We start from the raw sequence: 16,529 nt of genomic DNA on the forward strand, positions 1-16,529 counted from the left end.
ACCTCTTTGAGTTTAAATAAAGGTTGAAAGAATAAATAAATTAATGAAAATGATCAGCTCTTATAAATACTGATAAATTATTAGGATAATCTTTTAAATACTGTTAAAAGTCTTTGTTATCTATTCATGCTGGTATTATACAGTCTCTCTAGCATACATAATTTAAACCTTATAAGAATATATGTTTCAAATTATAGATGATACAAAATGAGAGAATACACGTTAACTTTTTAAACATAAAGCGTAATTTAGGTTCAAATAAAGCCTTTTATTTATTTTAGCACCAATGCATAATAGATGTTTATATCTATACTGCAGGCAACTGTAAATCGAATAAATGAGTCTCGACGCATCAGAGAAGAGACGGTGGAGAACAGACTGGAATCTCTTGAGTAATATTAAATATCAGCTTGACTTAATTTAAAAGCATTAGCTGTGGTTTCCACTGAAACAACTCTCAATAATAAAATCAATAATTCATCTAACAACAAACACATGAGCTGTGCATAACTAAATGTAAAATCTCAGACTGTCATTGTTTCTGTGTCAGTTAACAAAAACTTCTACTCGGGTCATGCTTTTGACATATTTGATAAATATTATAAAAAGCATGGCAGCAACAAAAGTTAATTACACGCTTTGTTCAGAAAGAAAAAATGGAAATGTGGAAAAACTGTGCGAGTTCTTCAAATGTTTTTTAATTCAAAGACTACATAACAGTTTTAAGAATAATTCACTGATCCCAAAAATTCAAAATATTTTCACAATTACTTGAGGAAAATATAACAAAAATAAATCATATTCTATGTCATAAAGTTTAATTAGACAAGAACAAAAATGGAAGGTCATTGCTTAAGAAGGCTTAATGCATTCTATCAAACTGATGTGTGGCATCAGTAAACGGACCTTTGGCACAAATTTCATTTGAGGATATCATTTTGGAAAATACATTCTGTAAGCATATTAGGGAAAGTTCTCCTCTCAGTAAAGTAACCTTTCAACATGCTGAATCTAAAAATCATAACCAACTTCTTGCTGTGTGGAAAACATTCGCCGTAGGCCAAGTGTCTTGATGAACGTGTGACATTTGAAGCTCTTTCTTGTATTTTCATTTAAAATTGTCCAGACTAAGTAAAAAGCGTATACTAAGCATTGTCAAATATAAATTCAGTCCATCTTTTTGGGGGGTAGCGAATCTTATTAATCTATGATAATTATTCTTTGAAAGTTACAGCAGAATAGTAGTAATTTAAAAACTATCCCAACCTTTTTTTCATATCAACACTGTCTCAAATTGAATGCAATTTAGCTTTAGCACTGGCAATCTGAAAAATCATTGAATTTTTTTTGAATATATTAAAAATAAATAACACGAAATGTGCATCGCATAACATCAGAAATACTAAGAGATACTTATTCTTTGCTGAACTGATGATACTGTTACTGTTACTGATGTTTGGATTTCAGAAGCCTATTAGTGTTTTCCATGTAGTCTGGCAGTCACTACCTCAGATCTCTTGAAAAGCTCCAGTTATAGTAGCAACAGCTGTTGTTTGAACAATGCCCCCCTAGTGAGCCAGTTCTGGTTGAATCTTGGTGTACCTTTATGCTATTTGGTCTAATTATTTCGGTCCGTCATAACAAAGACGGCGAGCACACATGTACTGTGTTATTTACTGCCCTATTCAGTATTGAAAACTTTCAGAAATTAAAACTACCTGTAAGGGTGAGTATGTTTTTTTTAATACTCTGTACTCTCTATAGTGTTGTATTCCATCTACTGAAACTGGAGTGTAAGGAAAAATAACATCTTTTATTGACTCCTTGATCAATTATTTTAACTACATAAATAATATGGAGTGTTCGTCCAGCACTGCAAAGCAAAATAGTAAATCCTATGAGGAATCACACTGTTGCTAAATGAATAGCATTTTAAAAAATGCCAAAATGCTACATATCAAGCAAACACTGAAAAAAGTGTATAGTGATAATTTAACATAAAATGGAAAATCTGGGCAAGATGCAAATATATCTTGTTTTTAGTTTGCTGGCAAACACCACTGGGTATATTACAAGTTACAAAGGTAGAATGACAACATCAAAATGGCCAGTGTTGCTGGTGAAGAGATCAGTGGGTTAATTTGGGGATGAGAAACAAAATTTAAGGGAAAAGATCACTCAAACCTTTAAAAACGATGAGGGATATTCCTCAAGTAAGAGTGCGGATCAACCAACAGCACACTGATCACACAGCTCTATTCATCACACTGCCCAAACTCTGACACGTAACAGTCAAGTAGAAAAGCCCTAGACCAACATACAATAATAAAAGACATCTGAGAAGAAACACACCTGGATTATAACGTCACAGCTCCTGGAATGCCTTTGGTGATTCTTCTAATAAGTCATACTATTACAGTCCGGAGGTAAGTCTGTAAAATGTCATATATATTGTCACCAAAAGAAAAACAAAAAGAAGAAAATGGCACAAATTTGCACCAGAAAATCGGTGGTCTCCACTGTGGTCATAATTTTTTTTAAAAATTTCTGTCTTTGCTGAAGCTAAAGTCCCTGCAGCACTCTGCAGTTATGACAGACGCTCACATTCTTCTTAACCAAGAAATCACATGTCGATGCCCGCTCCAGTATGACAGGGTCTTTATGAAATAACGGCGCTTTGGGGGGCATTCCCTGACACACAGCGTAATTCTCCAGACCCAAAAGCAGGTTAACTACCTCCGTCACTGAGGTTAGGCGTGCTGGGTAGCTGTCGTACAACGGGTGGGTGGGGAGCAGCGGCTGCTTCTGGACGGTGACCTGATAGAAGAAGCCCGGGTCGATCAGCACCATGGTGTCGGTCATGTTGGACTGCTTCGAACACTGGATGAGCTGCAGCTGCGGGCCTTCCACCATTATAGCATACCATAGGATTGGCAGAACGGAGGAGCGTAAAGACTGTAGTAGCTTCGTAAGTTGGTTTTCCATGTCTGCACCACCTCCAGCTGAGTTATCAGCTAAACTGAAGATCTGTGTAATCTGCACACACCCGGAGAATGAAAACACATAAACGTCGGATTGTCTGTTGTTGTTTGGAAAACACAACACGACAAAGCACCGACACTCACCATTGGAAACTCATCTTCATCTTCGTCATCTTCTTCAAGTTGCTTTTGACCATCTCTGCCTGTGTGTGCATCCCATCTGCTTTGCTGGTCCTGTGTAGAAAAGAATTAACTACTCAGTGTGACAGCTCAATGTTTAACTCATGTACAATGAAAAACATCAAACTATATTGAACCTGAGCTGAACTAAGATTGAATTTATATTAAATAAGCTTTGAGGTGCAGAGAATGATAGCAGATTTACCTGTCATTTGGAATAGATTAATGGTAGTTAACCACTTGAGCTTGTAATACTCAAGTACTTCACCAATTTAGCACTGCTACGTGGTACGTTAAAAAGTTCTGAGCATGTTCATGATGTAACCGTCAAGAGTCAGGGGACCATGTAAGAAAGCTCATCCTCTTCAACATCTATGCGGTTGCTCACCAGGAATTCATCCCCCTGGGACAGACTATCATTGAAACTTTTTACTTGTAAAGGCCAATTCATGCTTTCAGCTTACGCAATATTATGCGTAATTTAAATTTTGTCATTCACCCAAATCCGTGAAGGTTTGCACTGACTGTCTGCATGCAGCCCAGAATTTGTGAAAGCAGGGACACTGTGGTGCTTAAAAGAAGTGTTTGGTATAAGGAGAAACTGTTGGCCATCGGGATCTTTCTAATTCATTATTAACAGAATTGTACCTGAAGTAATCAATGCGGGACTTTAGAGGTGCTTTGACTTGTGCATGCTTTCATCAACGGTGCCCAAACAAAGTAGGAAGTTCAAAATTTCCTGAAATCCTGTGCTATGTCCACTCGACACACTTCAGGAATATTTACTGACACGGTGCAACAGTCCAGTCTGTCAGTACTTACTACATAAATTGCCTAATGTGTTTTTATGTTTGCATATGAATTGGTGTCTCAACCATCCTGAGGCGTCTGATCGATAACAACCTAAATTGTCTTGCAATGACATGTAAGCTCTCCAATGTACTGTTCAGCGGGTCACAGCACAGTGATTATGCACAGGTTTTAAGCTACAATAACAAACTCATCAAGCCATCCTACTCGCCAGATCTGGCTCCCTGTAACTACCTCTTCAAAAAAAGGAATTCAAGTCTAAGGACTGCAATTTTCACTTAATTCAGGAGACTGAGCGTCCATCGCACATGGTGCCTACAATATTTACATAACAGAACATCCAGCAAGCATTCCAAGTATTGCAGGAGAGTTGTATACCTGCTCAAGGTGAGAACTTTGACTAGAATAGCAGCCAAATTTAAATCATGTATGGTTTCTGATTTTCATAGGCATAGTTCCCAAAAGTTTTTGACTGCACCTCGTATAATATTGTCAGACTTTATACTGCAGTGCTACTACGTCTGCATTTTATTTCTTCTTCCACCACTTCTCAACAATCATACACCTGCTGCTCTCATGTTGTTATCTAACATTAGGTCTGTTGCATCGCCTCCTTCTGGATATTCGTCACTATTAAGCTCACAGCAGATGCTTTTCAAGCAGCTTTTTTCCTTGCTGAAGAACTTTTAAAACGCACCACTGTGTTCATATTAGTATTCATGTGAGCTACATGTACGAAGCTCACAGACTGTACAACAGAAACATTTGCTCCTTGAGTTTATCAGTAAGACAGACTTTCTCCTCAGCCTTGAAGCAGTTTTACCAGGATACCTGTAGTGCCTGGAAGGAGGGAATCAAAATCTGTGGTCAGCAAATGCTGATACATGAATGACAACAACCTTCCTCTGCAAGATGTGCACTGATGCGTGCCTGCAGCTATATTTAGGTAAGTATAAAGTAAATCCCCTTGTCCAGCAGAGGGTGTGTGCACACCGACACACTTTTGGTAAACATATTTGTTGTTTTTAAATACTATGGCTACTTAACTGTAGCTCTAGTTAAGGGGTCAAATAACAAAATCTGCACTTTGTCCTACACCGAGTTTACATTAGTAAGGCTCAAAAAACACTGACCGACTGTTAGAGTATTAGTAATGCGTCCTGGAGCATCAGATATTTTCATCTGATTAAGTGACTGGCAAAACAAGTGACCACAAGAACAAACTGAAGGACAGCCAAGAAAAGAGGGGTGACAAGTGGAGAGCGCAAACAGCTTGGCAGCAAAACGCATCCATTACAAGGAGATCAAATTAACTTTCCTTGGTGGCCTGGTGCCGAGTACTTACGCCACGTACCATGTAATTGCAACATCCCCAGTTCAAATCTGTCCAGGAGGACCTTTCTGCGTTTTTATACCCTCTGTCTTTTCTCTTCATGTTTCCTGTCTGTAAAACTGCCAAGGTGCATTAACGGCAAAAATGCCCAAAAGTTAAACTGATGCTATCACATGGACGTGCCCACAATATGACTGAAAACAAGACAATGAAAAAAAATGCAATTTAAGACTACAGAAATTTACATGAGCAACCCCTGAATGTAACACTTGTGGGTGAAGACTGCATAATCATACACCGGTTTAAAAAAAAAATCATGCTGAAACGGAGTTGGATCCAGGCCTGGATTCAGCAGAGCCAGAGCCACAGGCCAAAGAACAGCTTGACAACAGATATATAAGGAAAAGGACAAGGTGCCAGAAGTGTTTGTGATGAGAAGTGTAACCAGGAAGCCATGGTGGCTTGCGATCAGTCATGTTTAAAGCTATTATTAAGCTTCAGGAGGTAATGATTTGGTGAACAATCAGCCAGGAAAGAGCAGATATCTAAACTAAAACTAGAACTAGAACTGTGAGGCATGTAAAGTGAACTGCGCCCAAACAAAAACAAACTACAACCAATCAAGTTTAACATATTTGTGTCCAACGAATGCAAAGGCAGAATGTAAACTTACTAGTTGAGAGCTGTTATGGTTGCTGATGTGAGGGACTCGGTCAGACAGTCCATTCCGCACCCCAGACTCTGAATGATTCAACTGCTGAAACACAAAAAGATGTTGGTATTCTGTTTGGTTTAGATGTGAGCTTCAAGTGTCATAGATGTGTAGACAGGAATTAAATTTTCTAACCTGCATAGATGACTGGTGGTTTCTCACAGTCTCGTCGTAAGACTGTTTGCTGCCTCTCGCAGCCTCTGGATTCCAGTTCATCTACAACAGCACAACATAAGAAAGTATGAGGGAATCTCAAATCGATCCTAAATATGATGTGGTTTTATCTACAGCAGAATGACAACACAACAACCAGTACAAGCAATTAGGAAAAAAGACAAAAGACCAAAGTGATTGGACACTCACTGGTGGTAAATTGCTGTCTTCATCTTCATTGTCAGTGAAGTCCAAGCCCATTTGTGACCCCTTGCCTTTCTTTAAGCCTGTCTTCCGGCTGTATGTGTAGTGAGGTCTGGGTCTTCCCGGCAGCACTTGACCATCTGGCCCGTAGTCACTTTGTCCCATCTGGAAAGGCAACAAATGTCTCTGCCAAATATAAGCAGAGGAATGTTTGAAAAATAAAACTGCTACGGCTGACTAAACTACTCATTTACTCTAAAACCAACGCAGTCTTACCATCGCCTGTCTCTGACACTGACGGAGACGACACTTCTGCCTCTTCTTGTTGCTGCCTCCGAATTTGGGTTTGTCTATGCAGAAATCACACGTGCCGCAGTCTTTCCTGCAGAGACAGGCCTTGCATTCGCCACAAGAACGACGTTTCCGCTTCTTGTGCCACTGAAAAACACAATAATCAGACTATTTTAGCACAAATAAAAAGACAATGTGCACCATCAAGTGAATAAATCAATCTTTATGTGCAAGATTTACGGAGGGGAATGGGTATTATAGTAAACAGGTGCCTGCTTAACCCTATGAGCACTCAGCTCTAATCTTGGTCATTGTAAGGTGCCTTGGTCGAATTGTAAAGATTACTAAAAATTTGTGAAAAAATGTTTAGTATGCCGTTGCTGCTACTGCTGCTGTACTCTAAGCTTTCTTTGATTTCTGTACAGTCCAGTTAGCTTCTTGTAGCTCCAGATAGGTTGTGTGAGATCCTGCTGGATCCTGTTCACTTCTATTAGCTTTTGTTATTTCTAGTTAAGTCCTTGGCTCTGGTTAATGCTTTTAGCTTCAGGATGCTTTTTTCCAGCTCTTGTTAGCTTCTTTTAGTTATAATTAGCTCCATTTAGCGCCTATTAGCTACTTACTGTTACTTAATGTTATCTCCTAATAGCACCTGTTAGCATCTATTACCTACAGAAAGCTTGCTTTTGGTTAATTTAGGTTCTTTCAGTGCCAGATCATTCTTGGTGGCTCTTAAAGGCTCCGGTAAGCTACGGGTGGCAGTTTAACTTGCTGAAAGTTCATCCTTCTTATCTTCTGTTAGATAACATTTTTATGTACAAATTGTTCACAGAGGGGAATTAAGAGGGGAATTTTTAATAATTTAGGGGGTCTAAATCTACACAAATACTAAACACAAAAATTGTGCCCAATACAAACTCATTATTCAAGAAAAACTGTCAAAAATAAGTCATAAAACCTAAACTGTGACACAGTAAAAATTGATGAATCACTACCAAAAGTCACAGAACGCTTCTCAAAGTGTTGTTGTTCATGTACGTACAATTACTTAAATGTTGTTGGTGTTAAAATATATGCAAACAAGCTGACAATACATTACAGTTACTTTTTTTCTGAGACATTAGGCGCTTTTCAATAAACCTGATTTATTTAGATTTTCAATTTGAGTATTAAAAACCCTGGAAAAATTAAAAATAAAGCACAAATCTACCAATCCATTCAGGATGATGCCAACAAAAGTTACACACCTATGGTGCCCTATAAACGAGAACTGCCAACTTTCATGCGCCACCATTCAATCCTGGTGCACAGTTATGAAATAGATTTGTGCTATTGTTGTATTGCTTTAGGTAATCCTGTCTTCCTGCCGGTCAGACAATGGGTTAAAAAAAAAAAAAACTCACATCATCATCGTCATCAGTTGACATGTCTTCGTCATCTTCTACGTCCACGTTGTGCGAGAAGTTCTCCGTATCGCTGCTTTTAAGACTTGGGTGCTGTGTGAACATAAAATGCAAGTGGAAAAAATATTAAACATTTTTTATTTTTTCATTCTTACAGTCTTGAAAAACAATGCTGTATTCAAACAATTGGGTAAAATTGTAAACATGTTACCTGTGAGTCTGTAACTTCACTCTGTAAAAAAACAACAAAAAAAACAACACAGGGACACAAAAGAACACAGAAGAATCAATTAAAGTACAAGATTCAGAAATGCCTTTCCTACAACGGCAGTTTGAAATCAGTTCCTCATTTTGAACCATTATTTTGAGTTTCGACAGCAAAAGAAAGAGCTCTCGGACAAGAAAACTTACAGCACTACCATTATAGCGGGACTAGAACCAAGAACTCCGTATGTTTGGGGCTGAGAGACCATTTTGACCAACAAAATCAACTAAACTGTGTAACCGCCATTTAAAAAAAAAACAAAAAAAAAGACAGCCCTAGCATAGTATTCAGTCAGCCTCATCCAAAGAAGGAAATCTAAGCTTGAATAGAGATTGAGGATGTAAATCATTATCCATTATTAGCTGTTAATAATTCAACCAATCAAATATATCAACCGATAAGGCGGAAGATGAGGGACAGTTGTGTCATTGTAGTTATGTTTGATTTTTGGTTATTGCGGACAGGCGAGGTCCTTTTCTGTGTTTGTGCAGCTAAGAGCGTAGCCTGAGCAGCAGCCCTGTTTCCATTAAAACACCCAGTGGCAGGGAAAATAAGACGAATGACGACCTCATCAGCTTTTTATCCCCAGTTCATGGGAGAGACAAACTGTCTAACTGTACTGTGATCTTTGAAAAAAGTTCACAATAAACCAGAGGAAGCTCCAACAGTGAAACCAGCATTCAAACTGATGTATACATTGACAATATAGCATGGCTCTCAAGCTTGTGGAAAAGCAAAGGGTTGTAAGGTTCACAAGTTGAACCAACTCTGACCCACCACCCACTTCGTACTAGTGGAAAAGGGCTAAGAGTGAATATTTGATTGAATACAAACTGTAATTACCTGGTAACTCATACTGTCGTCAAACGTTTCAGGAGTGTCATTGTAAGGCCTCTGCGGCATGAAGCTTCCACTACCAGTACCTTGCTGGAACACAGAAAAAACAGGCAATGATACAAACACACCATAACAAACATTAACAAGTAAAGCACTCAGAGAGCGCAGTACTAACAGCTTAAATCTTGAAAAGATTTGTGGCAGAAGTCACGGCAACATGGAATGTGGTCACTTAATATAGATGTACCCACAAATAAAATGACCTTGTGCTGAGCACAGGCGTGTGTTATGCAGTGTGTACGTTATGTACAGAGATTGAATCGCGTGACCTACATGTATGTAGCTGGTGGCAGGAATTGATGGGACTCGGAAACACCCCCACAATTTAATCAATTGCCCCTTGTATGATTTCCGACAGATAAGTCCCGACAAGTCCGTTACAGTAGATTTGTAGTAGGATCGCAATCATGTGATCGTCAGTGTTCACCTGTAGTCATGGTTACAGTGACGCCGTGCTGCTATCTCCCAATGATACAGAAATCTTTAACAAATCCCTGGATCCAGACTATAAGCCACATCACTGCCAAAATCCAATCAGGTGGTCCTTGTGTCATTTCTGACCTTCTCTGAAAATTTCATCCATTTTTGGGTAATGTCGCTAACAGACAGACAGACGGACAAACGTAGGTTGATCGTCACATAACTCAGCCATTCCTTGGTGTAGTAAAAATCAAAACCGTTGTGCGTGAGCGACAGCTTACCTTCCGAATAGGACATATACATTTGCGTTTCCGGCAAATTCGTCTCCGGGACTCTGGGCTCTGTAGTCCATGTTTACAGTTGGCACACTGTCCACAATTGATTGTGTTGTGACATCCCACACACTGACCACAAGGAATCCACTGCAGCAGACATGAAAATGAACAGAAAGGCCAGCTTGGTTATCTGTTTTGATCCACGAGCCATTTCTAAATTAAGATGCAGTTTTACCAGAGTTCTAATTTCAGATGAATGTGCACCGAATCTTAAGGCACACTGAATATTCCATGCAGCAATAATCCAGTAGCTAAAATGTAGCTGTTCATGCAGACAGACAGTACTTTACCTTTCTGAAACGAATCATCGGATGCTCCTTACTCTTTGATGCTGCTGGAATTTAAAAAAGCAAACAAAGAAAGAAAGAACAGGTGCTGTCACAAAAGGTGTAATTTCTTTCACCCAACTTCAGCTACGTGCATTTTATTTCTGTTGGAGCTGCAAACTCATAAACTGACTTACCCCAACAGGTGGGACAGCAGGGCCTCTTTCTTTGTTTGTCGTACCAAGTTCCTGTGAAGGAAATACCACATCTGGCACAGACCCTGAAAAGAAACATGATGAATGTCAGTACATCTGTATTTACCAGCCACTCAAAACAAGCCTACACTTTTGATTAAAATTACCTGTTCAGGGCTCCAGACTGCGACCAAAATGGCTGCACATGTGACCTTTTTATGAGAGTGTGCAAGTTAAAATTTCAACGGGTCACATTGTGCGAGTGCATGATTATCACTGAGCTGTATTTGGGTCGTTCTAACTGGCATAGTGGTGGAAAGTAGTAGTTTTATAACTTTGGTGTACCGCCGTATTTATGCTTAAAAATGCGGTCTTCTTGTGAAACGTGGAGGGCGCCTACTTGTGCTGTTTTTTTCCCGCTCATAGAAAAGACTGCAGGAAGAAAATATTCGCTCAGTTTCATCTGGGACAAATCTGACATTAGAAAGCCCTAGTTGAACTTGTTTCAGAATAATATTTGGTCACACACCTGTCTGAGCACACTGCAGCCTGCGATGTGGGGCATTGAGGGAACATTGGTAAATTGTAGTGTCTACCCATAAGAAAATGTTCAGCAAGTGATGTGTTGTGCCTGTGACAAGGTGGGAGGTGCGACCAAATGCGAAAGTTGTTCGCACCGGTGCTACCAGCGATAAAGTTAGTCCGGAGCCCTGCTGTTACTTCCATTATGAGTGTTAGTGGTGAAATGCGAAGTGAAATAACAACGGACTCACAGAGTGCTGTCTTCTGACCCAATTTCTCCATTTATGGACGGAAGTGGAAGTGGTTTGGACGACGAGGGAAAAGGCAGTTTAATTTTATCTTCCGTGGGAGGATCCTCAGTGCGATAACGTGGATTTGGAGTTCCCGCTACACTATTCGAGGACACACTCGTCTGGTTGGACAAGGCATTTTTGGGTGCAAGGTTTGGGGTGAGTCTGTGGTGGGAGTCCGGAGTGTCTGCGCCTTCTCCTCTCTCCATCCAACTGGACTCTGATGAAGAACGCTCCCGGACCTTTCTCTGAAACATGAATGAGTGGAGATAATGACTGTGAGACAAATAATAGAAACCTTGAATGGTTTGTGCTCTGAGTGACAAAAGTAGGAAATACCTTCACTCTGTGTCGAACTCTTATGGGTGGCGCTTCACCTTTGAGGAACTTGCCCGTCTTGTATTCAAAGTTTGACAAGTCCAGTATTCCCTCCAGCACTGAGGTCAGTTCTACTCTGCTTCTCACTCGATCACCCCGTGGACTGCAAAAGAGACAAAACTATAACAGCCCCTGAAAACATCTTTCTGTCATTCAGTCCTGAGCCTCTGCTTCTAGAGATCTAATGGCAGTTAGAAAATAATTAATATTTATATTTTTGTAAATTACTGACGCTGCAACATACTGTTATTTATATTACTGGTTCATCTGTCCAGGGCTCAAGACTCAAACCAAAATTGTTGCAAAGGACAATAATAGTCATTGCGGCTGTAAGTGCTTTTTCTCTCTTATTGGGTCAGTCAGTTCCTCTCTGCCTGACATGTAAAACAATCCATTTCACCATTACAGTGTTCCAAAGAGGAAACGATCTATAGTGAATCCTTAAAAAAACTAAACATAGAGGGAGAGATCCGACTGACAGTTAAAAAGAAAAAGAAGCCCGCCACATTCAGTCTAGATGCCAAAAGCTGTGCCAGTACTGAAAATCGTAACTAATTTTGACAGCAAACTAAATTTGGTTTCCTACAATTAAAGAAATTTGATCGATTGTGGTATTGACACTTAAAATGCACATGGAAAACAGTCCATGTAGATAAAATCCCTCGCTTCTAAGTTGGATAAATGTGATTTTAAAACACCTCATTTCACTCTACTGTAGCCTGCATGTGAGGCGTTTAGAGAACATTGGTGAACTGTGGCGTCTATCCATAAGCTGACATGCAGCAAGTCAGCAGTTAAACCAGTGCTCAGTTTACTTGAGTAATATCAGAAAAAGACTAGTTTTGTTGTTATATTGTTAATCTCTAACATACCACTATTTACCTTAATAACAGTAGAACAAGGAGTTGCATTAGGATTATAAATAGTGGCAGCAGTAATATGTCCACACTAAAATTACTGGTCTACCGATATGAGTTTTTCAATGGAGAATGCAGATTACTTACAGAGCTGAGGGGCCAATAATGCCAGCATCATGTTGCTGTGGTTTTTATCAGCAACAGTGTGTAACAGCTTAGCCACATATCAGCAGATCACTCTCGGTAGCAACTGCGAAGTGTTATGCTGTCTAATAAAAAACTAAATCCCAATGTTTAGTTTTGGTATCTAGGGCTAGCGGTTACACTTGCCTGCCGTCCCACAAATACCCCAAACCACACATCTTATAAATGTTCTATGACCACAACTCCTCGGAGTAGGAGTGCAGGTTGGGAATACTTATACGCTAATTTTTCAGCCTTTTTAGGAAAAACCAACATAAAGTACGGTGCTGGGCCACTGTTTGGAAGAAGTTCTTCTTGGTGCTAGACAGTATTTACCTTAGGTAATACACATCCTTCTGGCCGATACTGGAGCCTGAGCGTCGAACAACCTCTTTGCGTTTCCAGCCCTCTCCGAGTACAGACCACTCAATCCATCCCTCGTCAGGATGTGATCGCTTACGCCGAGGCATCTTAAGCCTGAATTTAAAGCAGGACATGGGAACGTTAGAAATCTTTATACCATATGGGAGAAAGCAGATTGCACATTAAGCTGTCTGAGAAAATGTTACTATAGCAAGCTGTGGTTGTTAGACCTTAATTTGGTTGAGAGGTTTGAAATAAGTTTAAAGAAATAAGACCTTCTTAATTTTCACTGGCAGTTACTCTGAATATGAAAACACACTCGCTGCTGAATTCAGTCCAGAAATCAGTACAGGATCTTAGCCCACATGCATCACTACCACCAGCCAACACGGATAAGGGAAATAATTGCCTGTAATGTTTGCATGTTGACATAAAGATCTAAATTCAGTCCAAAGATAATGCAGCTCATTATCAACACTACAGCACAAATAATAAGGAATGTGCAGAGAATCAGAATCACATAACCATATTGTTGAACCTACTTATATGTCCTTTTGGAGGTCTTCTCACTGCCTGCAATGCTCTCACTCCTTTCACTTTCTCCTGCCAGGCTATCTTCCTCTGGATCATTCCTACTATTGGCATCATCATCATCCTCAAGTGGTTCAAACCAGTCAACAGGAGGTTCACCACCAGTAGCTTTAGCCTCCTCTTTGACTTCTGCTTGCATTTCCTTTAGAGGATCAGGGCTCAGGTCTTCTTTAGTATTTAGAGGGTCTGAGGGTGCTGGGGTTGCTTCAGATGTGGTGTCTCCCTCGCTCTTGCTCTCTTCCAAATCTTCTTCCACAGGCTCTGTGCCAGGGAGAGGGCTCTCAGCTTCCTCATCCATTGATACACTAGTACGGGGCTACAAAGCGTTTTCCTGGAGATAACTGATATCCTCTACAGCCAGCGTTGTATCCCATTTAAAGTGGTGTCTTCTCACACTGTTGGTGGATTCAGCCCTGGCCTCTGCGGGCTGGGAGGCCAACAGGACCGTAAGGATGCTTGAAAGCTGTTCAGTTTGTCATGGCAGAGTCTGGAAAAAACTTTACAAATAGAGATCAAGCACTGCAAGACGCTGTGTTATTGTCAAGTTAGCTTACATGCTTAGCTGCTTGTTCGCAGGTAACTAGCTAGCATTAGGATGCAGCCGGACAGCTAAAAAAGACCTTAGCGATCCTTGCTAGTCTCAGCCGACAGAAAAGCAGTTGCCGGTAGAAGCGTTTACATTTCTGAACACTGATACCGATTATATCGTAATATATACAGTTAAGGAACACGGCAGACAACACCAGCAGTGTGTTGTCACAGTGATCGACTCTATGCTAGCTGGAGTAGAAACTGAAAGCGGGAGTAACGTTAGCCACCGTTAGCTGTAGCTGGTTACTGTGTCGATATGACTCAATTATCAGTGAGTTGAGAGCTGTGTATCGCTACTGCACTACAACGCTTTGTATTTAGGTGGATCGACAGAGAAAAAAGCACACACACCTTCAGGGTAATAGTCCCCAAATGCTTGGCACTCTAGTCACAACACGCAGCTATCCATTCACTTTACGAGGTAGGGCTGATGTGGGTAGCTACCACGAACGTAGCACTAGCGGAAGCGGTAGTTGGACCAAAGAAGGCTGAACAGTAAAGATGAACACCCGCCTCGTCCGTGTCGCCGCCTGCCGGGACCGCCGGAACTAAATGACACACGTATATTTAACCCTCCTGTTGTCTTCATTTACGGGCACCAAAAAATATTGTTTCCTTGTCTAAAAAAAATACAAAAAAATCAGTTAAAAAAAAAAAAAAAAAAAAAAAAAGAAGCTCAAATTACTAAAAATTTGCAAAAACTTCAGAAAGTGGGCAGTGGTGGCGCAATGGTTAAGTTTCTGGACTACTGATCCGAAGGTCAGTTCAAACTCCGATGCGGCCACTGTCAGGCCCTTGAGCAAGGCCCTTAACCCTTCCTGCTCCAAGGGCGCCGTACCATGGCTAACCCTATGCTCTGACCCCCCAATTGGGGGGACATGCGAAAATCAGAATTTACCTTCGTGGGGATTAATAAGGGATGAAAAAAAAAAATCCAATAATTCCTTAAAAGTTCCCCTTCAAAGTTTCATTGTTAAAAAAAATCCCCCAAATTTGGCAAGAAAATTCTTGTAAATATTTTCAAAAAATGAGAAAAATCTTCCAAAAAAAAATCCTAGAACTAGGATTCTAGTGATTACATATATATTAGTAAAACTTATGTTTTCTTGTGGACATCAGAAGTTTCACTGTGAAAATAATTTTTTCCCCACATTTTCAAACTTTAAAACGGGTCGATTGGACGGCACGAGGGTTAAAATAAACAAATATTACTAATCAGTTGTTCAGATTTTTTACGTTTTTTTGACTTTTAACAGGATAGTAAGGTCGCTAACTTCAAGCTATTTCAGCTAGCAAAGTAGTATTTCCAAACGTGTGTAAACTCAGCGAGACATTATTAAATCTAATTACTTCCTAACCGATTTCAAACACTAGGCTTGCTTTAATATGTCTTATTTCAAGCATTCTATTAAAGGTAAAATGCGGACTGAACACAAACAAGGGCTAGTCCGGTCAGCAGATACGAAAACGGAAAGAAAGGAGGATTACTTTCATTCCGCCTCCGTCATCTTCGATAATTCCGTTCATCTTTGCCCTTTAGCTGTGCTGAGTTCAAAGACTGTAAGAAAGAAGGGGCATCTACTGAGATCGTCAGTGTTTTTAAATGGTGAGGGATAATCCTGGAGGTGTTGTCAGTGTGACACTTTACAGTACGAACAGACACAAACAATTATTTACAATAAAACGTCAATTGTGAGGATGTTATGTACTTTTACTCCCGTGCAAATATAATTTAAACAGCCGTTGGTCTGAGAAGCAGAAATTTAGGAGGCACACGTAAATGCAGCACGCAGTAAACGCAGAGCGGTAGTAAACACTAAAGTTGAACTGTCCCAGCATGAAGTTGTGGGGAAGGATAGTGGAATCACTATTTATGGTGGAAATGTCTTAATTTTTGTTAAAGAAAATAAAATTCAGGCACCACGCGACAATACAAACTATAATAGAGGCATTCTGTAGATTGTCCTGCAGATCAGCTTTTCTCATTCAATATTATCCGTGCTGAGTCAACACACATACAAGCATGATTTACTCTGCTGTCCTCCTTTGTGTCATTTGCTTGTTTGGATAAGTAACCTCTTTAAAACGTGTATGTGCCAGCTTTTCATGTCAGTGATCATTTAGAAATTTATAAACCCAAGTGTCTATGCGGCTCTTATTTTTTATTGTTGCAGTATATTTACTTCTCAGCTTTTACCTTATTTTTAGTACTTACTTTTTTCTGATTTTTTTTCCTGATGACTGTATACAGAGAGCTAAGATTCAGTGGAGCCAAATTTCTTGTTTGAGTGCACAAACTTGGCCAGTGAAGTC

General features: G+C 39.9%; 1 protein-coding gene across 4 annotated transcripts; it reads right to left on the minus strand.

Annotated features, from left to right (window-relative positions):
• Positions 1-676: 676 nt before the first annotated feature.
• On the minus strand, positions 677-14,687 carry mbd1b (methyl-CpG binding domain protein 1b). Of its 4 annotated transcripts, XM_023278345.3 has the most exons (17): positions 14,568-14,687; positions 13,577-14,122; positions 13,008-13,148; positions 11,593-11,734; positions 11,215-11,501; positions 10,445-10,527; positions 10,272-10,315; positions 9,928-10,068; positions 9,173-9,256; positions 8,276-8,296; positions 8,065-8,157; positions 6,650-6,811; positions 6,380-6,559; positions 6,152-6,232; positions 5,978-6,061; positions 3,126-3,215; positions 677-3,036 (listed from the first exon to the last, which is right to left on the minus strand). In XM_023278345.3, the coding sequence occupies exons 2-17, from the start codon at positions 13,921-13,923 to the stop codon at positions 2,563-2,565; spliced, it is 2,454 nt and encodes an 817-aa protein (XP_023134113.1). In that variant the 5' UTR covers positions 13,924-14,122; positions 14,568-14,687; the 3' UTR covers positions 677-2,562. The 4 variants fall into 4 exon arrangements, with proteins under 4 accessions (XP_023134113.1, XP_035807867.1, XP_035807866.1 ...); XM_035951974.2 differs by having other exon boundaries at positions 6,380-6,538; positions 13,577-14,675; XM_035951973.2 differs by having other exon boundaries at positions 10,272-10,312; positions 13,577-14,674.
• Between the last annotated feature and the right edge of the window lie 1,842 nt (positions 14,688-16,529).

This window comes from Amphiprion ocellaris, chromosome 5, assembly GCF_022539595.1.
Source record: "Amphiprion ocellaris isolate individual 3 ecotype Okinawa chromosome 5, ASM2253959v1, whole genome shotgun sequence".
Taxonomy (NCBI): Eukaryota; Metazoa; Chordata; class Actinopteri; family Pomacentridae; genus Amphiprion; species Amphiprion ocellaris.

Coding starts and splice junctions, on each gene's coding strand:
- mbd1b (XM_023278345.3), bottom strand. CDS start 13,923: ATGGATGAGGAAGCTGAGAGCCCTCTCCCTGGCACAGAGCCTGTGGAA. Junction 6,233..6,379: donor AAGACAGCAATTTACCACCA/GTGAGTGTCCAA, acceptor GTGCTGTTGTAG/ATGAACTGGAATCCAGAGGC. Junction 3,037..3,125: donor ATGAAGATGAGTTTCCAATG/GTGAGTGTCGGT, acceptor GGGTGTGTGCAG/ATTACACAGATCTTCAGTTT.